The 26,082-nt window shown below is 40.2% G+C and overlaps 1 protein-coding gene across 2 annotated transcripts in view; it reads left to right on the plus strand.

Annotated features, from left to right (window-relative positions):
- Window positions 1-26,082, plus strand: part of RNGTT (RNA guanylyltransferase and 5'-phosphatase) — a gene marked incomplete at both ends in the record, with an annotated part of 184,240 nt that overhangs the window by 61,650 nt on the left and 96,508 nt on the right. For both annotated transcript variants that reach the window (XM_084262183.1, XM_084262184.1), the window contains one exon: window positions 8,530-8,694. In XM_084262183.1, coding sequence (XP_084118309.1) covers window positions 8,530-8,694 — 165 coding nt within the window. The remainder of the gene's footprint in view (window positions 1-8,529; window positions 8,695-26,082) is intronic.

Below are 26,082 nucleotides of genomic sequence, written 5' to 3' on the forward strand. Positions count from 1 at the left end.
TGTGAACTAACCATACACACAATGAACTAGATGTCTTAAAGACAGATTGTGTTCTGAAATTATAGATCTTTTACAAGTCTTCAGAAGAATAACATCTATTGCAAACACATACTTAATTTTTAGTTTTATCATGGTCTAGAGAAGGTAGGTGGTTCCTTCTCTAAGACAGTATTTGTGAATCAGTACTGGTTGTTACTGGTTTTTTTATTCTGTTCTAGTTTTTAGGAGACTTTATAGTTACTGTAGTAGGCAGACTTATTTTAAATACTAAAAAGTGATTTATATTCTAAAAAAAATCACTGCCACAATCTTTTCAAGTATGAAATGCCCTGAAATAATGCCTTTAAGATGTAGAAAATTCATCACTGTTCTTTAATTCATTGTCGTGATAATTCTTCATTATAAAGACAGCCCTGTAGAAAACCAGCAGTAGGTATTCTCATGAATAGTCACTGTGAGTGGCTGGTAGAGAGGAAGAGGATAGCATCAGAAAGAAGAAATACTGACTGGACCATTAAGGTCTGTTGCAGTTAAGGTAGGTAGCACAGAACCTAGTTGGAGGCCTGTAGCCAGCAGTGTGCCCCAGGGGTCATTCCTGGGTCTAGTCTTATTCAACATATTCATTGGTGATCTGGATAAGGGGACAGAGTTCACCCCCTCTCAAGTTTGCTGATGGTACATAGCTGGGAGGAGTGGCTGATGCATCAGGAAGCTGTGCTGCCATCCAGCGAGACCTGGACAGGCTGAGAGTTGGGCAGAGAGGAACTGAATGAAACTGAACAAGGGGAAGTGTAGGGTTATGCATCTAGGCTGGAATAAGCTCAGGCACCAGTCCAGGTTAGGGGTTGATGTGCTGGGAAGCAGCTGTGCAGAGAAGGACCTGGGAGTGGTTGTGGATGGGAAGTTCTCCATGAACCCATAGTGTGCCCTCATGGCCAGAAAGGCCAGTGGCATCCTGGGGTGCAGGATAAGAAGGGCATGGCCAGCAGGTCGAGAAGGGTCTGTTCAGCCTGGAGAAGAGAAGACAGAGAGGGGATCTCATCAGTACTTAAAAATATCTAATGGGCAGGTGTCAAGAGGATGGGGTCAGGCTCTTTTCAGTGATACCCAGCAATAGGACAAGGGGCAAGAGGCACAAACTGGAACACAGCAAGTTCTGCCTGAATATGAGGAGAAAGTTCTCTGAGGGTGACAGAGCACTGGCACAGGCTGCCCAGACAGGTTGTGCAGTCTCTATTTCTGGAGATACTCAAAACCTGCCTGGACACAATCCTGTGCAACCTGCTCTGGGTGATCCTCCTTTAGCAGGGGGGTGGGACTAGATGATCACCAGAGGTCCCTTCCAACCCCTGCCATTCTTGGATTATGTGATCGTGTAAGAATGCCTCCATACTACGTGTGACAACAGCACTAAGAAAAATAATAGGAAAAAACAGAAGTAGTAAAGCCCTGTGTTCGATTGGACTTTGCAGATAGCCTAAATTCAGTGCAAAATGTTTAACTTTATATACAACATGTAGTCTTTTTGTGTGTAAATATCTGATGATGATGATGATGGCAAATTTATTTTACAGTTATGGGCTATTAAAATTGTGACTTCTGTAATTAAAATCGGAAGTTCATGTACTCCTCAGATTACTTGAAGGGAGGCAGCCAGTCTAGACAGAACATAATTCCTTTTTGTTTTAAGCATTTACATCCCAGTAAAATCCCCTTACTGAGTTCTGTTTTTGAAGGCTCGGAAGGATTTATAAGGATTATAAAGATCCCAAATGAAGCCACTGTACATGCAATCAAACAGTGGATTGGACTAAGTTGGCTGTGCTCCCAAAATAGCAGCTACTAAGCTTTCGGTGCTTTGTTTTCAAGAGAGAAAGGTGTTCATCCGTGATAGATGCCAGTTTCCATCAGTCAGCCTCTGTACTGCACAACAGTAGTGGTGGGAATCATAGTTCAGCCATTTCAGGTGACGGCAGATACTCTGTTTTACATGCATTGTCTCTACATCAGTGAACCAAACTTCTCATCTACTTGTAGTTAGATGGTTTCATCATTTTTATCTTGACTTCATGTTCTGTAGTAAGAGTGAAGAAGTAAATGATGTTTGTAGGACAATCTACTTTCACTGTTTGGATTTTGTATGTTTAGTCACAGTTTTGACAGTCTTGCTGTTTTGTTCAAGTTATGTTTGCTAATAAAAAAAAAGTGTGGAGCTATATTTGTATGTTCTCTTTAGGCCTTGATGTTTATGCATGGGCTACAAACTTCTTTTCTTTGTTGATTCATACAGATTTTAATTTATTTTCAGTGATTTTTTTTTTTTTTTTAAAGAAGACCTCATTGCAGCCTTCCAGTACCTGAAGGGAACATACAAACAGGAGGGGAATCAACTTTTAAAAAGGGTAGACACTGGCAGGACAAGGGGGAATGGATTAAAACTAAAGGAAGGAAGGTTTAGGTTAGATATTAGGGGGAAGTTTTTTGCAGAGAGAATGGTGAGGTGCTGGAACAGGCTGCCCAGAGAGGTGGTGGATGCCCCACCCCTGGAGGCGTTCAAGGCCAGGTTGGATGTGGCCCTGGGCAACCTTGTGTAGCTCCAGGCCTGGAGGTTGGTGTCCCTGGCTGTGGTAGGGGGGTTGGAGCTCTATGGTCCGTGGGGTCCCTTCCAACCCAGGCCATTCTATGATTCTACGAAAGAAAATACCAATAATTTAATACATGTCTTAAGCAATCTTTTTAATAGGTCTGATTCCCCCAAGCATTTTCATTCTGTGGAAATCAAAGCGATATTCTGTTGTGTAAGCTGACAACCTATAAACAGTAGTTATGTTCCTGTAGCATGTTGGTTGAATTGTTACAATTGAAATCATATTTCACACGCTGTACATCATTGATGCCAAGATAAATTTTTAGACACCATTTTGCAACTGCTAAATTCCTTGCCATTACTATATCTGTTCGGAATATTTGAATGATAGAAGTTGGAAACCACAAATTTAAAAATATTTTTTCAGATTATAGTAGTTGTGTTGCTTTTTGCCTTTTTGAAAGGCTGCTTGAGGCACAGTGTGCCCTGGGGGCTAAAAGAGCCCATGGGATCCTGGGGGGCGTCAGGAGGAGTGTGGCCAGCAGGTCACAGGAGGTGATCCTCCCCCTCTACTCTGCCCTGGTCAGGCCCCACCTGGAGTATTGTGCCCAGTTCTGGGCTCCCTGGGATAAAAAAGACAGGGATCTCCTGGAGAGAGTCCAGAGGAGGCTACAAAGATGATGAAGGGCCTGGAGCATCTCCCCTATGAGGAAAGGCTGAGTGAGCTGGGACTGTTCAGCCTGGAGAAAAGAAGACTGAGGGGGGACCTTATTCATGTTTATAAATATCTGAAGTATGGGATGCAGGGGGAATGGCCAGCCCCTTTTCAGTGGTCTGTGGAGACAGGACAAGGGGCAATGGCTGCAAGTCCCACACCAACATGGGGAAGAACTTTTACCCAATGAGGGTGAGGGAGCCCTGGGACAGGCTGCCCAGGAGGGTGGTGGGGTCTCCTTCTCTGGAGATATTCCAGCCCCATCTGGACACCAACCTGTGCAATATGAGCTGGGGAGCTGCTCTGGCAGTGGGGTTGTACATGGTGATCTCTGGAGGTCCCTTCCAACACCTATGATTCTATGATTCTATGAGGTGAAAGACTTAAGAGTCATAACTCTTACTAGATTTTTTCGTTTCTGTAATATTTTTAATCCTATTTTAAAAAGAAAACTTTATCAGAAATAAAATAACCAGAACTTTTAGGTGATTGTATATAGTAAGCATCTTATTTGGAGAATTAAACCATACCTTCAGATTGTTTTTACATAAAGCTATGTGTATCAAAAAAATAGCAGCATCTATTAAACTACAGTCAGAAGAAAGACATGCCAGGCCATTAACATAAAATGCAAAATATTAGACTGCATGGTCTTCAGAAGATGGGAGAACTAATAATGGGCTTTCGTTGGAAATGCAGATGTCAGCTGTGGGTGCCTTGAATTGTCAATAATAATGTTAAACACAGGGTAGAATATCAGCCCGAGCTTATTCTTTATTCTTCTCTCAAAATCATTAAAGCTGAGACAGTTGTGACATGTGTTCCACTATGGCTCAATAAGTGAAGACGTGCGTGGAACATATATGTGTGTATGTACTGAATTATTTATGGCCAAGGTGCCACTCTGGGGAAGGAGATGGAGCACACTTTGCTGGCAGGTAGTCTTCCAACTATATCTCTTGGAGGAAGAGAATAAATACACTGGGTTTATCCCTGACCAAGCTCGTTACCAGCTGTGCACACAGGCCCAGGCATTATTTTTCTTTTTACTATAGCTGCATTGGGAAAATGCTGGAGAAAAGTGTTTTCTCTTAGAAACTGATATTTATGGGATTTAGCACCTACACACCATGTTTTGTTATCTATACTGCATCCATCTAGATAAGAGACTTTCCATGCAAGGCTCACTGAATTGGCTGAGCTGTAGCCACGAGGTAAACTGTGGAGGCTGCAGGAAACTTAAGCCTGGAGAGTCATGGTAGCTTCTCAGGGGCACCTTTGTCCATGCAGAGAGAGAGGGGACTGAGGGAGGGTGTGCATCAGAAATCCCATTATCCTCTTATACCCGTCTCAGTGATTCTTGCCATCTTCCTCCATGTCATGGCCTGGGATTTGAATTTACTTGCCAGCCTTTCAGCCATATGAGCATGTGAAGCAGGTGGAGGGCAGAGCACACCCTGACTCTTGGCCTAGCACCCATTTGGAGGAATGTCAGTGGGACTGTGATTTTTGGAGGGTGTTTTTGTTGTTTGGGGGTTTTTTAGCTCCTTTCAGTACATAAATTGCCTTCCCCCTGCCCACTCAAGATAATGGATATTAAATGAGTGGCAGACCCTCTTTGTGGTACGTTAGGTTCTTACGTGACTTACTGTCTGTGGGTTCTGTTGAGAAGTTAATTTGAAATAATCTTAAGTTTAAATTTAGAAATGTTCAACCCTGGGTACATTTCAAAGCTCAGAAATCTCATTTTGTGTTTTGAGGATGTGGGGAGGATTGTTTTTAAAATCAAACCAGTGTTTTTAAAATCGCACATCTATTGCAAGCTCTCTTCATGCTGTGACCTGTTAGTGCAGTCCACAAAGTTTCAACAGGTGAAGAGAATTCAGCTGCTCGAGGAAGAGGTGTTGATTCAACAGATGACTCCTCTCTTGAAGCTTGTCTAAACGGTATTTTGCTTTAGGATACATTTTAATTACAGTGAGGGGGAAGTGTAAGTTTCTAGCATAGATAGGAAACACATGCTACTTGTTAATTCTGTTTTACCCTTTGCTAACAAACTTATTTTAGGTTAAGAATGTCTAGAACAGGAATTACCATGTAAATGCACCCAGTAAGTGTGATGTTAGGCAGTGGTGACACTCATCCTTCTCAGCCAAGTAAAAACTTACATATTGAAATAAAATCTCGAGCGTCTGAATGCTGAAATTAATAAAACATCTCTATTGCCTGACAACATCCCAGCACTTGTTGCCTGGGTTTAGATTGTACATGTATCAATGTCTTGTTTTTGGACAACTTTTAAATGTGTGCATTATATACTAAATAAACTCTTCCTGTTTTTCTCAAGGTCTGTGAATTATTTATTGCAGCCTACGTTGCCCTCCTACTTATTTGCTAAAAGCTAGGATTTTACCACTTGAAGGTTTTGGATCAGTCTGGGATACATACATTGTATATTAGCAACAATTTCTGTAATTACGACAAGTGTCTAATAACAAAGCAAAAGTCCTCCTCCCCCAATATTGCTTTTATTCAGGATGTCCTTGATTTAAATTCAATGTCACATTAATTTTCTTATTGCTAATGTCCTGTGCTTTTGTGAGAATGAAATACTTCTTAACTTCTAAGTTTACTTTGCTGATGAAGAAGTTGCTCGGTGGCATTAATTGTGTTTTCCCATCTCATATAATCTTAAGTCAACCTGGCTCTGACCTTTACGTGCTGAAACCTAGTGGTAATATACCCTTCTGCTTAACAAGCTTTGAAATAAAAATATATGATTGGCAGAGCTGCAGGAAATAATTAGCTCCAAGTAGATGGGAGAAGTGAAAGGATTATTTAGAGCAAAAGAAAGTGATTCAGCTGTTTTATGATGCATATGAAGTAATCTCAACTTTTAATTTAACTATTAAGGGATTGAAATAAATTTAAGTCACTGTACAAAAGCATTTTTAAATGAATCATTGTAAGGAAGCCCTCTAAATAATTTTACTGCTTATTGGAAGATCAAATATTTGAAACCTGAATTAGTTCATTTGCTTTTTCAGACCTACTCATAAAACATGGCTGAGTGGAAAACCTACTGTAGGGAAGAGAGCATGTGTGCTATATCTTGCTGAAGCATACCTAGAGAACAGTTTACTGTGTTCTTTGAAATAATAAGTATGTATACATGTTTCCCAGGAATTAATTCTTCAGTCAGTTCTTCAGTCAGTTTTTACAGAGGTCAAGACGTATTTTGTAAATTGTAATTAGATTAACAAACCAGGATGAGCTCAATCACTGTACAGATGAGTTCTCAAGTAAGCTGTGTTTAGGGGAAGAAAGAGAAAGATATGATTCTCCAGAATGTTGTTGTTGGTGCTTAAAAACCTGTAGGTGATGCAGCTGTGTTCTGACAATTGAATAAGGAATGAGCTGCTCCTGCTCTTTGGATTTTTCCATTCTCTAATTTTCCATTAATTTGAATGGCTCTTTATTAGTTACATCTTCATGTATGAAAGAAAGGTAATGTTGAAGGCAAAGTTAACAGCTAGATAGGCTTTCTTCTTCATAAGCATGGGTCAATGACCAGAGATAAGGGGACACTTCACATACATTGTCACTGGCTTTGTGCAGGACTCTCTTCCCCCACAAGTGATGGTGGCTGTGCTGCCACTACTCCTATAGCTTGAAGTTGAGTCCTGAAAGAAAGTGGTTGTAAATTACATGTAGTGTGGGAGGGATACCTGGTTCTTAAAGCTGTTGTGGTGAACAATTGAGGACTTTCGTTGGAGGTCTATTAAAGATCTAGTGCTGGGAAAGAAGTGTAGGAGAAACTTAATGCCCATTTGGGAGCAGATGTAGAAGATCCTGGTGAAAGTCAGGATGAGTTTGGAAAGAACTTGATTCAACTCATGTTGGTCTAAAATTGGTGTTCTGTTTTTCTCCAAGAGCGATACCTCTTCAGATCCTGCTTATTCTCTCTTATGTTTGTATGCCTCATCAGGATGCCGTTTTGTCACTTAGTTTCTTTGCATTCTTTCAGATGGACCAGTTCTGATTCTCTTTGATGCATGTTAGAACAAGGTTTTTCTCCCTTTAGATTCTCTTTCCTTTTCCCTTCTAGCTGTGTTTAGTACAGAAAGTATCCGGTTGCTGGTTATCCTGCTCATCTGTGCTGCTGCCATTGATTCTTTGAGTCCCATGTCTTCCCAGTTTCCTGTGCTCAGGAACGTTGCTTTCAATATTTTAAAAATGCTGGTTTTGAAGCCAGAGTTCTCTGAGCTTATTCTCTGTGGACCATGAAAGGGATGGGTTTTGAAAATTATTATTTTCTGCGAATGAGGTGGCAAAATGAGGGATGATCTCATGTAAACAACTTCCAGTGCTGTATCATGCCTTTAACATGCAAATCCATGAGTTTTATGCTTTATTGCTATGAAAGCGACTGTAGAAGTTGCCAGTTGCTTATGTTCTCTTAGTAATACTCACAGTGCGTTCTCCTCACTATTTTATGCTCAAAATGTAATAAACTTCATTTCGAAGAATTACTAATCTGACCAATGTGCATTTTGGGAATGTTCCTACTGATCTGGTACAATGTAATAAATATCTCAAGCGTTGCAAAGCTGCTGTTTTATTTCAGGTCTTGAAAGGTCTGAGACTTAGAGAAGGACTTTTGCTACCTTTTCATGGCCAAGTGATCACATATCTTGCAGGTGTTTAGGTTGTTGCAGCCACTGTTTATTGGCACATTTTTCAACTGCAGCTCTATTTTTCTCTCTTTTTGTGTGACAAAAGTGAACATTCACTGAATTAATGCTTCTTTCAAGGCATCAATATAGTACTTTCAAAGCAACGTGTTTGCGTAACTGTGTAAATCACATTCTTGCATGGTCATTAAAAATATTATGAAAAGTATTAGGATTTCAGAAGAAAGCTGGAAAAGTAGGTAGCTGCTATAATTAGAGAATATTTAAATTCTGCTGCTTAACTTTAAAGGTATTTAAGTATTTAACTCATATATGCTTGAATACCTGTTACAGGTTTTTGTCTTTCTGTGGACTGTGATTAAACCTGTTACTGCCTGAAGCAAATGCTTTAAAACCAAGTATTTGTCAAAAACATGTAGTGATTTGATAATATTTTTGTGTAACTGTAGGATTCTAAATATCAGATGAGGAAAACTTAGACTGTTTAAATAGTGTGGTGTTTTGTTTTAACACTGATCTTTGTAACTTGGCAGGGGCAGCCTGTTGGAGACTGTGATTTTAATGTTCGACTTGCATGTATAGAGAAAGAGATTATATTTCCACGACATGAAAAGGTGAAGAATGGTCTTATTGACAAAGCACAGGAACCCTTCAGTGTCCGAAACAAACCCTTTTTTGACATCTACGCATCGAGAAAGGTAAACTTGATTTCAGTTCTTTATGTGGTGGTGCTGAAGGCAGCACAGAAGTGTTGGGTAGAGGTTTTCCCTCTGCTTCTTTTAGCTTCCAGCAAGTTGCTCTGCTAACCAAACATTCAGCAGTGCTTGAGGGGCAGCTGGCAGTTTGGGGTACTCTAAAGAAGGTTTTAGGTTACTTATTCCTTCTGAATTACTCTTTCCTCTTATTTGAAACCTCTACTTTGGCAAAACCAAATTCTTTAGTTCTGTAATGTTGAACAATGACATAGAGGTTAATAGTTACAGCTCTGAAATGTCTCTGAGCTCAGAGGAATATATGAGAGCAATGTTGTTTGCACTATCTTCCTTTGTAGGTAAGAATACAATGTTCTTTTTACTCCCCGTCCCTGCTTGGCTGTGGTTTAAGAATCATGAGCTGTGCTTGAACTCCCACTTCATGTTCAGCAGTGATTACCCAGAGCCCATTCTAGTTAATGTCTCTGTATTTTGCTTATTAAAATGCTGCCCTAGGTCTTCTGAAGCAATGCATATGACCTGCTGACATATGAGTTCCTGTCTTTCATTGTGCACTCTTTCTTTCACTATAACCCAGTTGATAAATAGATGTGGGAGTGGGGGAAAAAGTAAAAAGCCACAAGAAATGCAGGGAAAGAAGGCCTGGGCTGGATTATGGCAAGGGACAAGGATGACAGTTGGTGGTAGACGAAAGACTTTGGAAATCGAGCAACGAACCAATCAAGGTAGCATGCACAGATGCTGGCAACCTGGTTAAGACTTTCTTCTAGAGTAACCTCTTTTTCTCAGCACTGCAGTTTGTAATCCTGTGCCTCATCAGCGCAGAGAAATGAACATCAAATTGTCAGTTTCCATTTATTTTTGTCATTTCCTTGAGCCTGTGTCAGGCAATGAATCTCACCCCAAGAGGGTAATGGTATTTTGGCTAACCAAGAGTGGCTGAAAAAGCAAATAAAGAGATAAGGCTTATGCTGGACTTCCATAAAAACCTGGCAGAGGGGAGCAGTCCCCGGAAAGTTCAAATCACGAATGAGAAGCTTGTGTGGATAAAGCACTGCAAATATTTTGATCAGTTGTCTGTATTTCTGTTCTTGCATTTTTGGGTTGTCTACTTGAGATCAACTGTAAATTTGAAGTAAATTTTTAAAGGGGAGGAAGGCTGTTTTCCTAGGACGTAATTTTGAACTTGGAATTAAAAGAAACTAGAACAAAAGGAATATGTCTTAGGAATTGGTTTCTTACATGAGTTTATAGTTTCGTAAGTGTTCTGAAGTTCCAGGTTATTTATCATAAGTTAAAAATCACAGGAGGAACATGTTTGGAAGCATTCCTAGAAGAGTTTCTAGGAAAAACACATCTGTAAACAAATCTCATGCTACTTAAATCTAATTGCCAGCGCATGACTATTGAAATAATCCTCTATTCCCCAAAACCCAGGAAATTGAAACTATGCTCAACAGCTTCCTTTTCCCTGTCTAAAGGAGATTCCAGAATTGTTCATGTGCTTTCCATTGTATTGGATTTCGCCAGTTCTGACTGTGGCACGCTTTAAAGTCAGCAATGAAGTGATGCTCCTTTCCTGGCCTTTCTCAAAGAGCGTAAACTCTTTAAGACATCAACTGTCTTATTACCCAGCAGCAACGCAGCAAATATGTCTGCAGAGGGGAAGAAAAGAAATTATACACGGCTAAAATTGGTTTCATAATAGACTTCTAATTGCCTTTGACAGTAGTGCTTGGACAATTTTTATTTATTTTGTCCTTGTCTTTGCCATGAGTTTTGAGTAACCTGTGAATTATGGAATGAAGCAGTTTTCTGGCCAGTTTTCTTCCATTTTTTGTGAAGAGTATTCCTTTATGCAGCAGTAAATAGAGAGCAGGAGAGGGAGAGTTACTGGCAGTGCAGAGCAAATAGCCAGTGTTAATTTTATCTTATTTTAGTAATTTCAAACATTTATGCTTTACCTACTCAGTGTGTGTATTAGATCAAATTAGTAGAGAGATAAAGCAAGTAAGAGCGATAATTCTGGGTTTTATCAAACTATATGTTTTGAAAGGTAAATTTTTAAGCTAGACCTCTTTTTATCAGTTCACACACACACCATAGTGAGTAAAAGTCTACAGCTATATAGCACATTTTCTTTCTCTTGAGAGTTCCTTTTCTTCTGAGTTTTGCTGCTTTTTTATGAGTGATTAATATCTTGGAACAGATACAGTGGTGGCTTATGCAGTTTGACAGAGTAGGGCACCTGAAAGTGTGAAGCATGTCTGTCTCTTTGGGTTTTGTTACTTACCTTAAGCTTTCTAAAAACAGTATTTGAAGATAGCAATAACTCTGGAGTAGCAGGTAAAATTTTTAAGGACATTATGATTCTGAAATGCGGGTTATGTGTTGCAAATGCAGTTCAGCCAAGAAATTCTCACCCTCATGTGATCACCATCTTAAAAACATCTTTGAGATAAGAGCATCTATATGCTTTTAATTTATTAGGGTATTTGGGTTTAGTGTGGGGGTTTTGGTTTTTTGTTGTTCTGTTTGAGGTTTTGTATTTGGTTTTGACATTTTAAGTGACAGTTATGGCAGACTAAAGCTTTCTACATTTTGGGTTTGAAATAACCGTAGGTTTTAGAATATTCTTGTACAATGTATATTATAAGTCACTGTTACGTCATGAAACGTTCATTATACTACTGCTATAGCAGAAAACTTCTAATGAGTCTTTAAATTTGATTATTGTTTTCAATAATTAAGAAGTTTTGTGTTGATATTTAAGAATTCCTTCTGTGCCCTATGATAACTGTAAGGAGTTTTAGGTAGTACTACCAGTATTGATGTGGAGTTTTACCTAAGGCAGTTTTGGTAAATGTTTAAGGGAAGTCATAGGTTGAAAATATATGTCAAATCTGTATTTGCTGAAATAACAGTATTCATAAAAAATATGGTCTTGAAATAAAAATATTTAGGCAAAGAATTATTGTTGCTCTTATATACCTCAAAAAACCTCAACATTTTTTTTGTTTCATTGCTCTGTGAAATTGATGCATGTGATTCTTGTAACCCTTCCTGAGGATAAAAAAACAGGGCCCCAGCTGGAGTCCTGTGTCCAGGTCTGGGGCCCGCAATGCAAGAAGGATGTGGAACTGTTGGAGAGGGTTCAGAGGAGCCACAAAGATGATCAGAGGGCTGGAGCAGCTCCCCTACGAAGAGAGGCTGTGGGAGCTGGGCTTGTTCAGCCTGGAGAAGAGAAGGCTGCAGGGGGACCTCACTGCAGCCTCCCAGTGCCTGAAGGGAACATACAAACAGCAGGAGAATCAACTTTTTAAAAGGGTAGACAATGGCAGGACGAGGGGGAATGGATTAAAACTGAAGGAGGGAAGGTTTAGATTAGATCTTAGGGGGAAGTTTTTTCCAGAGAGAGTGGTGAGGTGCTGGAACAGGCTGCCCAGGCAGGGGGTGGACGCCCCACCCCTGGAGGTGTTCAAGGCCAGGTTGGATGGGGCCCTGGGCAACCTTGTGTAGCTCCAGGCCTGGAGGTTGGTGTCCCTGCCTGTGGCAGGGGGTTGGAGCTCTGTGATCCTTGGGGTCCCTTCCAACCCAGGCCATTCTATGATTCAATGTTCATCACCACTTTGTGAACAGAATTTTTCATTGTATATGGTCAGAACAGGCTATTGTTTTGAAGCATTGCCCTATTCTGAAAGGGGACTATTTACAAATAGTATTGCTTTGCCCAAAAGATCGTTTTCCTATGTTTATTCAGTCATCTCTGCAACTATAGCAACAAATGTACTCATATCGATGAATACCTCAGTAGTATAGCTGAGCAAGCTGGGTTTCTTTTGCATCAGTGACAAATGTCTTGACAATGTGTACCAGCTCTGTGTGGAGCACAGCAAGGTCTGCAGGGAGACAAGGAATTTCTTCTAGTTTCTGAGTCTGCTCTTATCTGCTCCAGGGACACCTTTTTGCAGCCATCCAGCACCTAAAGGAGGCCCACAGAAAAGCTGGAAAGGGGCTGATTTCAAGGATGAGCAGTGACACGACAAGGGGTAATAGCTTTAAACTAAAAGAGGGTAGATTTAGATTACATTTTAAGGAAAAAATTCTTCCCTGTGAGGGTGGTGAGGCCCTGGCTCAGGCTGCCCAGAGAAGCTGTGGCTGCCCCCTCCCTGGCAGTGTTCAAGGCCAGGTTGGATGGGGCTTTGGGCAGCCTGGTCTAGAGGAGGGTGTCCCTGCCCATGGCTAGATGATCACTAGATCTAGTGGTCTGGAAGGTCCTTTCCAGCCCAGGCCATTCTGTGATCCGTATGCAGATTGTCTAAAGCATAACCATCAATCCATTTCCAGAGATGGTGGCAGCTGAGTGGATGCTAAAGGGCTGACAAGTGGGACCTGTTTAGGTAGGTCTTTTCCTTAGTTTAATTAGCTGTTATGTTTTGTTTTGTTTTTCTCCAAGAATAGCAGAATTCTTTCATCCTTAGGAATGACTTAACAGAATCTTTTTCTGACCTAGTGGGTCTTAAAGATTTACACCTTTGAGTGCTCTCAGAAAAGCTGTGTGTCTTCTTAAGCATGGGTTTCTTTCTTACCAGCAGTTCTTGTATGCTGCTGACAGAAGATGTAGCTTCTCAGGTCACACCCAAGGCTTATTATTTCCAAAGACAGATAAATGAATATACCAGTCTCAGGCCATAGGTAAGGTGGATCTCTGACTGCCCCAGTGTATTCAAGACTGAAACAGTGAAAAACCCATACCACTGCCCAGAATGAGCTTGATCAAAATTATTGGAATATATCTTGGAGGTTTTTTGAAGTCTAGATGTGTTTTTTCTTAAGAAAAGACTCAAGTGTACTTCTGAATTTCTGCAGCTGGAAGCACACATCATGTCTTACTTTTGAGAAAATTAATTTTTGAATTAGATTCCAGGGCTCAGTTTGAACCTCTCAAAAGTAAATATTGTAGACTTCTCCTTTTGCAGCCACCCTCCATCATTCCTTTCCATGACCTGAGCTAAGACATAGTATTTGAAATTGAAAGCTGACATTGGCCATTCTTCCTGTTAGCAATAGGACTTGTCAGTAAAGGTGTGTTAGCTTGGGTGGATTGCAGGAAGATTGCCCAAAAAGTCCAGGAATCTCAGCACTATATTTAATATCAGGACAAGTGGCTAAAAATTTTAATTGTAGCAGGAAAAATGAATGTTGTCTGCATAGATTTAGTTATTTTCAGTGAAAATGTGGAAGTAATTACTTGAAACAGCAGTAGACTTTGTACTGTGTTATATAATATGTTCAATAATGAAATTGTTCGGAAGAGTTATGGATTTGGGACTTTAATACCAGAGTTAGAGTACTGGCTGGTTTTTTCCAGTCTGAAAATCAATTTATTGTGAAATGAAATGCACTTTTAAAGTACAATTATAAACTATGGCAGCATTTGTAGTTGTGCCTTGACATTTGTTGTTGGTACTAGATTTTGGAAATAAGAGCAGTATCTTACAAGCTTATTTTTATAATGTTGTCTTGAATGATATTTTAAGTTGCTTTGATGGACTTTGTTTTTAGTAAGACTGAGTTTTGGTGCTAAGAGGAAGAAAAGAAAGGGACAGTTGCCTGGGGACAGGTTGTATATTCTCAGAATGGCTAAAAATGTTACCTTGTTGAACTGTGATATTGATGGAGAAAGCAGCATCGCTGAACTTGTCTGCCTCTGTAATCAAGGAATCGTTAAACACAGTTTACTCTTTTGTTGTTAGCTGGGAACACGTGTACTCTGGGAGCAATTTTTGCCTTTTAATGTAATTTCCAAATTCTTTTAGAGGTATTTGTCAGCAGTGTTGAGTCTTTGCTGTTTGTCGTTACAGTTGCATGATTGGTCACTTTTGTTGCATAGCTTTCTTCTCATTTATTAGTGTGCATCAGAATTTAAGGAGGTGATGTTGTCAAATCTGCCAGCTCTCCCACCCATCATGTGGGAGCAGGCTGTGGAAGAACCAGAGATTTAGGCTTCCTTGTTGCTGAAGCATTACAGACCAGTGAGGTTAATGGCAGCCTTGGAGCCTGAGCCTTTTATTTAGCCAAATATTTTAGGATTTTTCAACATGGACATTCTCTTCATTATGTGAAACAGAAAGTACAGGCACACAGAAATAATTACACTTTTGGAACTGTGCAGGTGTTGGCTTTTGTTGCCTAAACCAACCCACAGTTCTTTCGGAAGGTGTTTTTTGTGTGGATGCTCCCTGCCCAGTGTCCTCAGGAAAGCCTATTGTCTCGTGCTAGTGCTGTCTATCAGGAGTAGGAAGAAAAGTCCCTTTCTGCGCAGTCCCTGGTTCCGTGGAGAATTGTGCCCATCACTCTCAGTGGAACAATAGGGCTAAAGGTTAAACAATGATACAGGTCAAATGAACAACCTTTTTCAAATGTTAGCACGCCGTATGTCAATGACTTGTCAGTTCTTAGACTATTATCTGGTTTTAAAATGACAGCTTGTCCTAGAGGGATTAGAGTGAAGGTGAGTAATCTCGGCTAGAAGATTAAATGGTCTGGGATCTTCTTGAAAGTTTTCAGTCAAATCTGTGAACTGACAGATGACTTATTTTGTTCTTCTGGCTTATTTGATGTTTGGATTTTTGTTTTTATTTTTTTGAAGCTGCTTTTGTTGTTGTTAGGGAAAGTGGAATGTTTAAAAGTTTATACCAATAAAGGTGTAGCTGTAGCTGCTCTTGAGGTGGTTTGCTTTGGAATATTGACTTGCTGATGTTGGTGTGAAGTATTTTGCAGGCATCTGAGGCAGCTGTCAGCTAGTATTTGCATGCTCTGACAAAATGAACCCTGATAAAAGGCAGACTATGTGGACATAGCTCATCCATGTCTGCCAAGAGAGCTGTTAACCCAAAACCCACAAAGCCCCATCTCGTGTCACCAAGTAGCCTGCAGACAAAAATACAGATGATGTTTGCAGTCATGGGACGGGGCGGAAGAATTCAGTGGCAGCCATGGCAGCAGCAGAAGTGTCAACTAATCTCAGTCTGTTTCTTGGAGATTTTGAATTCCGCATCTCAGTGGGGCAGGAATGTTACCATCTGGAGGGGTTTGAATGCCAAAAAGACTTGTTTCCTCTGTTTTTATTTTTGTTTTTATTTTCCGTGCCTTAAGGCGTAGCTTAATCGACTCACCTTTCAATCCTGCACTTCCTGACCCAGAGTTGGCAGTCATTCTTCGGTGTCTGGCTTGCACCACAGTCCTCACTCCATCTGTTCTCCTCCAGGTTTTTGGCCTGTTTATCGTCTCATCTCCTTTTAATTATCTTCTAACCCATCTCCCCTCTACCATTTTGTTTCTGTTTGCTTTTATTTCTTCATGTAATTCTTTTCTCACTTTGTCCTGTTCCATCTCCCCAAAAATGGAAAGTCAAATGTTGTAAAAGCTGTATTGCCTTGTTCCACCCTCAGATGCTTCTGTGCCGGTGGTTATCTTCACTCAGAGCTTCTTTTCGGAGTGCTTTTCTTCCTGGAAATGCTAATAGCAGTTGACCTGAGGAACCTAGTAAACAAACAGCGAATAAGAAGCTGGAAAGATGTTACCTTATGCTCATATTAGAATTTGAGATCTTCACTTGGCAGCTGTCCTGTATCGCATGTAGTACTTCAGCCTGACTTTTCAAAGTGATTTTACCATGTGAATTTTAAAGGTAAGGACAGCCAGCAAGACCAAGTGGAAGCTTTGTTTGCTGTAATATAAAACAGATGAGCAAACTGTGTCTCTTGAGCTGGATGTAGGTTACTGCCTCTTAAAATTCAGTGCTTGAACTGGAGGTATTTGATGCAACCAGCTGCAGCACTGACCTGATGTGGATACTGTTGTGTAAATAGGCACTTCTGGACATGGGAGGATGAGGGTGGCAGGAACTCTGGAGCTGGTGGGGTGTCCACCTGCCTCTGGGTGTTCCTTTGCTTTCTATGGGACAGGGAGGCTGCAGTTACTTGCTTTCCATCAAAGGATTTTGCTTCATGCTAGGGGAAAAAATGACTCTGCTATGGCTAACTTCTCAGCCTCTGTGCTCTGGTGGAGTCACTTGAGGAGTTCATGAACAAGAATCTCTGTTCATTTCCTTGGGTTAACAGAAGAGGATTAGGCTACTTGTTTTTGATTATTATTATTTGTGATGTTGAAGGTCAGGTATAGTGTTTCAGCACAGTATAATTTTGATTAGGGGAGAGAGGAAATGGGTTTTTGCTTTTGGTTTAAGAAATTGTTCCCACATTAGTTACATTTCACATATTTCTCGAAAGTGATCTACTGAAGTTAAAACAAACAGACTCGAATATTTCCATGAAGGATTATTTTCATAACTAGTGGCCTGTGTTAGATATTGCTAGTGGGACAAATTAAATTAATGTAGAATAATTCAGATGTGGAATTTATAATTAAATTTTGACTTGCAGAACTATGGTGTGGGAAAGAAAACAATGGAACTAGTGGAAAATAAGGCGTATGGATGAAGCATTATACTTGCTGCACATTGCAAGCTTAAACGTCAGAACAGTATATGTTCAGTTTTGCTTTTAACATTTTAACATTACCTGTGAACATCCTAATTTTTTTAACTATTTCTTCTGTGTTTTGTGCAATGGAAGTAAGCAGGGAAATTGCTTTTCACCGTGATTTCTATTTTCCTTTTGTGGTATATTACCAGAAAGGAGAAAATACAAATCTGTTTGAACCTAATTACCAGTTGGTATCCCAGTATGGGCAATTCAGTTGGTATATTTGGTATCTTCTGAATTAGAGGACTCAGCTGTGGTGACTAAGTGGGTCAGTCCACTCATTAATTGAGGGGCAACTGTTTAATATTGTCCGTTGTGCCACTTCACAGCCTGTCACTTCCCAAACTGCCTCCTGGCAATACAGCCCCGCAGGGAAGCCATCAGCCGCCTCGTGTTGGAATGATGTTCAAGAGGCATGGGCTTAATTTGGATAAAATGAATAAAGAAAGGCACAAAGAGAATTGTAAAGATGGGGGTGAAATTTAAAGCAATTTAGTATGATCCAATATTATAGGGCATCCCTCCTAGCTCTTTCTTTTCTTCTAATATGCCCAGTTTTGGCAAAAAAAAACCCCAAACAAACAACTGTGCAAAATGAATCTTTAAAATCAAGAAATAATAAAATCTTAGCATTTTACTGTTATGGCCTTACAGTGGCAAGTTTTAATTTCAACTTTGTACAAATAAAGCCCTCAAGTGCCTTTACATAGCAGAAGAATCATATGCTTATAAACATCCAGAATAGAATGTTAAATCTTAATTTTTGTGTTAAAATCACTGCATCGGTGCCCAGTGGAATACATTAGCCCAGCTTGAATCAGGGATTGTAACAGTAAATGTATAAAGACTTCATATTCTTGAATATCCATTTTATGTCTAATTGAATTGCTGTATACACAAATTTGTCTTTGCTGATGGGTCTTAGTGGAAATGCTTAATAAAACATGATCCTTAATTATCAGATTCAATTAAATAGACCTGTCCGTGTTCTTGACAACCAGACTGGAGTATGTTGTAGCAGTTTACACAGGGGCTGGGTAACAGATAAACCCTACCAAGTCTGTCATGTTGGAAGATAGTTTAGAGAACAAATTAAAATCTGTTTGGCCCCATTGCATTCAACTCAGTGTCATTTGTTCCTTTGATATGAGGGAACTTTTTAATGTTGTATTTCATCATACCCAGGATATCAGGGAGATTCTAAACATTAATGGCAGAACCTTTCTCAGTTGAGGATGTCATGTAACAGGCTTCACTGAGTATCTGCCGTCCATTTAGGCATGTCACAGACTGTAGAGTGTTTGTAAATAGGTCAAAGAATTTGCCAGTGGCACCTATTGAACCTCCTCCAGCTCCAGTCTCAGGTAGGTGTGTTCTGCCAGGTGGGAGAGCATGGGGAGAACATCCTAAAAGAAAAAACTGAAGGTAGCTTGCAGAATGAAATACAGAATTGGCAAAAGCACAGTAAATTAAACAGCCAAGCTATGAAAGCTATTGTTCTGTTTCTTCATCAGGGAAAATAAATATGAAATATTACTGCTGTTTGGCAGTGAGTGGCATTTCCTCACAGCCTTGAGCAATCAGTCTATCCACCATTTTGAAGCTATCACAGAAGTCAATTAAAGTTTCGTGGAGCAGCCTATTTCTCTTATTTGAAAGAAGCATTTGAAAACATCACAGTTAATTGGTGTCAATTTATCAATTGTGTTTTTGAGAAGAGATTGACAGTGAGAAACGCCTAATGCTTATTCTGAATTCAGGAATGCAGATGTGCTGTCAAATTAAGGATTAACATGCATAGCACTCATGTTATTCTTGGGTATTGTTTTGAATATATTAGGTACATGACCTTTGGAGTTGTTCACCAACAAACTCAGTGAGACTCTTCCTGCAGCGTATCGGTCCAGATAAATAGCGAACACGGCCTATAGCTGGTGTTAGCAGCATCTTTAAAGACAGCAGTTAATGAATTAGCTGCAAAACCAGAAAGAGATTTAAAAAGAAAAGAGCCATCAAACTTTACTCCCTGTGCCACCTCTGCAATATATTTTATTGTTGTTCACTATAGTGTTTTTTCCCGTGTGGCTGGGTAATGAAATCAAGCTGGTGTGATTCTTCCAGCTTCTCAGTATCAGAGGTTGCACCCCATCACTGACTACAGTAACTTCCCACTAATCATATATCTGGAAGTAGCTTTTCTTTGAATTTTTAAGAGGGGTAGTAGAAAAGATTTAAGCAGCAGATATGTTATTTCTTTTGCTTTAAGATTCTATGAAAAAGCAGACTATAATGCTCCCTTGTGAAATTGGCAGTGGCTCTAGTAGGAGCTGGGAAAGCTCTGAGAATCCAGCATGTGGAGTAGCTTTTTTTTTCAGAGGTGCCTGCTCCTGACATGAAGCACTTGTGCATATAGAAGGGATGAGTCTTTTGTGCTTGGAGGTGTCGCTAGTTCCCCATTAAATAGAGCCTAAACAGAAACTTCTATTCCCTTCCTGTCTGGAAAGAATATATAGACTCTGGTAAAGACTTTTCTGCAGAATTGCTCTTCTGAAAGACAACGCATGAAGAGTGGTGTTGTTAGTTAGAATGCTGATGCCCAGGCACTGGTGCTTTGGCTCCTTGTCAGTCATTGGCTGTGAATTTATATGGACACATGGTTGAGGAGGACACTGTACAGTTGTTATGGTTCTTTGGATTATCATGTTATTTATGGTCTAGGGCCTAGAAGCATCAAGTCTTCAGAATACTTGGCTTTTATGTCAGGGAGTCTGGGAGCCTTGCACATCGTACTCTTAGTGAGAAAACAGAACACTCAGAGCTCAAGTACAGGCCACAAGCTATGCTGGTAGCAGCCTGAAACCGCAGCCTTTCACCTTCATCTGCCTAGAACACAAGAGAGCCATCAAATGCGAACGTATTTATAATACATCTGAGGGGGCTGTTGTAGCTGTGGTAGCTCTGAGGTAAATAAATGTTTCTTTCAGTGCTCCTGCTGAGTTGCCAACTAATTTTAGACCAGAGGAAAGTACGTAGGTGCCCGAGCAAACCCAGGTAGAATTAGGTCACCTTCCTTCCTCTCTGTGCATGCACCTGTCTGTTGCCTCTTCATGTTATTTCAGCCTTGCTGCTCCTCCTGTTGTTGTGCAGAGCTTGTGGAGGTTCTGTGGAGGTGCCCAGGTGAGCTCTTGTGATAGCAGGTGAGTTCTAGTCCTGTGGCAAGAGCTGTGAATGGGCTGTACACAGGAGAGGTGACCCCTGGTACAGCTGGCCACCCAGAAGAGGGCTCTGAAATAGTAGAAAGTGAGCCTACTGCAAAAAGATTCCTTCTTGTGATTATCTGTAATTAGAAGAAGTGGGAGACTGTTGGAAAGCATTCTCTTGGGGAATATGAATTTCAGGTTCATTGTCTTTTAAGAGGGTTTCCCTATGTGAGCCATAAGTTAGGACCATGTGTCCTTGAATGATGCTTTAAAGGGTGAATTCTGTACAGGAGTGCTTGCTAAAGATGATGGAATAGTGTAGAGGAAATTGTGCATATTCCTCTTGCACAAGGATTTTTGTTATTAGAGACTGGTCAGTCTGTGAAGCTAAATTCAGTATTGAGAAACATGTCTTTGGTCAAGCTTTAAAATGAGAAGACCCCTCCTTGCACACTCCCTCTTTTGGGCTACAAATTTCCTGTCTTTAATAGGTCTTTTCTACTGGATTCTGGTCTAGTGTATTTAAAATATTAATAGGGTAGGTCCCCTATGGAATTCTTAAAATGTACTTCAGTGACCGGTTGTATCCACTGTGCTTTTGTTGTGGCTGTTGGCTATTCCTACACCTAACAGATGGCACTCGCTTAAACTGACAAGCTGTGGGATAGCCGAGCATTACTAATAAAACCTATCACATGTTAAACTTGACCTGACATTAATCAAGTTTTGAATGCTACAAATGATTCATGGATAATAATTAGTCTCTTGATCATATTAGTGAACATCAGTCTCACATTGCTGCCATTATCTTCTTTCATTCTTATAGGGAACAAATCCATTGCAGTAATTAGGTGTTTTTAATGTCTTTTGAGCCAAAATGTTCTGTATGATTAACTTGGCAAAGAGGTTATTTTTAGTGTTTCGGTGTTAGTGGTTTCAGAGCTTCTAGTAAATCAACAAACTGAAAGGCTTTCTGCAAAACAGTGTTTTATAAAAGGTATGTATTTTTTAATTTTGTCAACTGAGAAAATTTCCATGGTTCTTTACACGGTCATTTGGTATAATTTCCATCAGAGTGTCATTCAGCTGTTGCCACAGATGACAGAGTTCAAAATAGTTGCCATTCTGTTAAACAGATCGAGCCTTTGGTCAAAAGCCTTTGGACCTTACTTTTACTCCCCTTGTTTAGTACTGAGTTATTGGTTAACATCAATTTATCCTTTTAAAGAATTTTTTCATCTCGCTTGAGTTAAACACTGATTTTACAGCCCAAGAGCATGAAATTGCTTTTTAAGTAATGAGCAATTGGGAAGTTTATACTTTGTGTTCCTTATGCAGTTAGGGCAAAGTCATTTCACAGGCTCACTGAAAATGTAGCAGTTATTCTTCAATATGGGTTGGCTCTTAATGAGTATATAAAACTTCTTTAAATAATTAGATCTTAGAGAGTTAAGTTCTTAATTTATTTTCTACATTTTTTGATCCTACTCTCCTTTATGCATATTTTAGACCATTAGCATGGACCAGGAAATATCTTGTAACTCCATGGTTTTTTTTTAGTATATGAGCTTAAGAATATTTAGTATAAGCTGTGTTTTTCTGAGTGTGCTTGCAGTTTACATGCTGCTTGTCCTTTCTTGCCTTTTTGTTGCTGTTTTCCCTGCAAACAAATATTAAGAAAGCTTAAGATAAGTATAGCCAAATACAGTGGGTAATTGAGCATGCATTGGACATTACCCTGCTGCAGAGGTACACTTCATCTGATACTGCTTTTACCTAATTTGTTTGACAACAGGTAGTAGATCATATTTTGATTAGGAAATGAGAATAATGCAAAGGAAACCGTGTCATGTTAATTATTAAAAATTTACTCTTCAATGTTTTGTCGGTGATTTGGAGGAAAACATGAAATCATACAAACAGGAGATGGGTAAGTTGTGCTTTCAGGAGAGACGTAAATGTTAATGTTGAAATGCGAGTTATGGCTTTTGGAATGACTCCTGAGACCGTGGGCTGGCATTTCAGGACCTTCATGGTTACCTGCAAGGAGCCACTTTTGAGTCAAGCAGCCAGTTGTAATGAGCCATTGGCTGGTGAAATACTTTGGCAAGTGCCCATGTATCCAAAGATCTTGAAAGGTGACTTTCCTGGGGGAGAAGAGGGGGTGCATTTTTTCTTTTCTTCATGCTGTGGCTTTTCTGGAATATTCTGTCTAGTCTAGCTGGGGTGGTTTCAGTTGATGAAAAAAATGATGACTGTGAGGTTAGAAGAGACACTGAAATTTCTGAAGAATTAAATCTGCTTCCTTGTGAACTGTTTGAAACGTGAGGCTTGTTTTTATGCCCAAAAAGCCTCCAAGAGATGTCTTGGTGAGTGTCTAAATAGAGGAACAAGGAAGAAGAGTTGAAGGATGAAAAAAAAAGTCACTGAGACAGAGGCATTATTTTTTTAATTGTGCATGCAATGCTTCATTTGAACAATGTAATGAAGATTGTGGTTCTCCATCACAGCACGCTGTAGCTTAAAACTGCACGGTGTTCCAAAAAGTACTTGGCACTTGAACATATCACTTGAAGAGGAACTTAAATATGCATGAGAGGAGAGGATTTCATCCTCATAGCTCTCTGAAAGTTCGACTGAGCTGGTGATCCAGGCTATGTCTGCTTTTGGGCAGGGAGGGAAGGAGGTAGTGGAACTGCCAGAGGTACGTCTTTGATCCTCTCCCATCTCCCCCCAAACTGTTACTTTACGCTAGATTTGAGTGGTCAGCAATTTTACTTCAAAAGGTAATTCTTGGTGAAGTGAGCGATGTCCTGAGTTTGAAAAAGATAAAAGCCTGAGTGGCTTCAGTTTGAGGTGTATTTTTTTAGGTTTGCTCTTAGCTTGGGTTTTTTCTTGCATTTTTTTTCAGAAGGTTCGTGCTCCCTTTAATTCCCAAAGCCATGTATTCCCGAGGCTTTTGAAAGTTTTACCATATATCTTTAGTAATTTCAGTCAACCAGCCAAAGTCAAAGCTTCGATTTACACTTTACCTTGGGCTCTCTTTCTCTTAAAATGTGATTTAGCCAATCTTTATTTGTGGAAAGTTTGAGGGTTTTTTTAAATAATATATGAAATACTCCCCATGCCACCAGTATAAAGTTACTTGCATGCTATTTGATGCTTTTTTTTTTTTTTGCTTTGAGACTGAAAGCAGCTGTTTAATTCTCCATACCTTACCTGCTTTTAGGAACAAAGCAAAACTTTAAAAAGAAATGATGCTGCAGGACTGGGGAAACTGGAAAGATTCTGGGGAGAAGGAAGGAGCAGAGAGCAGAGCTATAGCTTTGAGAGTAATCCTGCTGAGAAGGACTTGGGGGTTCTTGTAGATGAGAAACTCAACATGAGCCAGCAGTGTGCTCTTGCAGCTCGCAAGGCCAATGGTATCCTGGGCTCCATCAGGAGAGGGGTGGCCAGCAGGGACAGGGAGGGGATTGTCCCTCTCTACTCTGCCCTCGGGAGGCCCCATCTGGATGGAGTACTGTGTCCAGGTCTGGGGCCCGCAGGGTCCAGAGGGTTAAGAGGAGCTAGAAAGATGATCAGAGGGCTGGAGCACCTCCCCTATGAAGAGAGGCTGGGGGAGCTGGGCTTGTTCAGCCTGGAGAAGAGAAGGCTGTGGGGGCACCTCATTGCAGCCTTCCAGTACCTGAAGGGAACATACAAACAGGAGGGGAATCAACTTTTTAAAAGGGTAGACACTGGCAGGACAAGGGGGAATGGATTAAAACTGAAGGAGGGAAGGTTTGGATTAAATCTTAGGGGAAAGTTTTTTACAGAGAGAGTGGTGAGGTGCTGGAACAGGCTGTCCAGAGAGGGGGTGGATGCCCCATCTGTGGAGGTGTTCAAGGCCAGGTTGGATGGGGCCCTGTGCAACCTTGTGTAGCTCCAGGCCTGGAGGTTGGTGTCCCTGCCTGTGGCAGAGGCTTGGAGCTCTATGATCCTTAGGGTCTCTTCCAAACCATGCCATTCTATGATGATTCATGATTCTATGATTAGGGGGACTGGTTTCCCTCACCTGACATGAAGCTGCATTTGATAATATTTTCAAGCATTGCACAGTAGCCTGCGCATCATCTGGAAGGAAGCTCATACCCCACTGACAGCATGTTTACTTCGTTTCCAGGAAGCCTCCTTTTCAACATGTAATGCTTGAAGGCTGGAGTTTAGAATGCTAATAGTTTGGCTGCTGGGTCTGTCATTGCCTGTTACTGATTAATTGATTTATTTTGGGAAATGTGATAGTTGGGATGAATCTGAGCCAGACTATTTTTGCATTGTTTTAACTTCACTGAGCTGAACATAGAAGTCATTCTGTAGGATCTCTGGCGTCATTCAAAACCAGGATTTCCAAAGGTATTATGTAGCAGGTTATTCTCAATGTATTTTTTTGCTGCTAATAACAAGGGAGATACACATTTCAATTCTGATTTTTAAGCAAAAAAAAATTTCTTAAGCTGGGTTTCAGGGTTTTTGCGTTTTACTTGGTTTTGTGTAGCTTTTTTATTTATTTATTTATTTTATTTTTTCTTTTAACTCTTAAGTCCAGGGAGGCTACCCAGTAGAAATACTGCGTTTGTTATGCAGATCTTCAGCTGGATTTGTGATTCAATCCTTTCTTTGGAGACTTCTGTCTATAATAACAGAGACTAATTTTTTTAAATCTTGTAAGTTAGCAAAAATATGATGAAAATACTTCTCTTAATAGCAGACACAGTAAATTCAGGTATGTTCTACTGAATGTTGTTAAACCTCTGTACATTTGAAAACATTTGTATCTCCCACTTTGGATATAAAACCTTTTCTAGGATGTCTTAAATACATCCGAAACCAGTGTTAAATAGATACATTTTATATTCAGCTTGGATAATTAAGAAAAGATGAGGCTATTGAGGAAGTTGTCATGTAAAAAATAGAAAAATACAGAAGCTGGCAGGCAAGAAGAAAGAAGTTCATGTAAAAATAAAACAGGAGTGATACTGTGTTTTAAAAGCAGAAGAATCCATCTCTCTTGGAGAAGTGCAAGGAAATTGTTTCAGAATAATTGTTTCCTTTTTAAAAAGGTGTTTATGGTGCTGGTAACTTCTGAGCCTTTTTCTGAAGATTAAAGAATCTGCAGGATCCCTACAGAGATTTATGAGCCTGTGTGTAAAAACTGTTTTCAGGGTGTGGGAATTCCTGTGTAGTCTGATGGTGAGGGCTGCCATTGTCCTGTGAGCTGAGCTGAAACCTAAGCAGGTGAAGATGCTGTGGAGTTAGGACTGACAGTATGCTTGTGTCTGTGGGGGTTTTACATTCTAGTTAACTGAGAATTCAGTTAGTAGTCAGTGTGTAACATGCTTCTGAGTAAAGTATGTCCCTTCCCCAGCTCTCACTGTGGAGTGAGTAGGTAGATGAGCATTGTATTTGAAGGTGGCTCTGAAGGACTGCTGCGGGATCCCGTACAGGCTGGGTTGCTGTAGCTTGACTTGAAATGGAACGAAGCATGTAACAGTTCTGAAAATGAAAAAGCAAGGAAAATGGACTTATATTTGTCTTGTATTATAAAATGCAAAGGGATTGTTTGTCTTTTTCTCTATCGCACTAGT

This window comes from Gallinula chloropus, assembly GCF_964237585.1.
Source record: "Gallinula chloropus genome assembly, chromosome: 3".
Taxonomy (NCBI): domain Eukaryota; kingdom Metazoa; phylum Chordata; class Aves; order Gruiformes; family Rallidae; genus Gallinula; species Gallinula chloropus.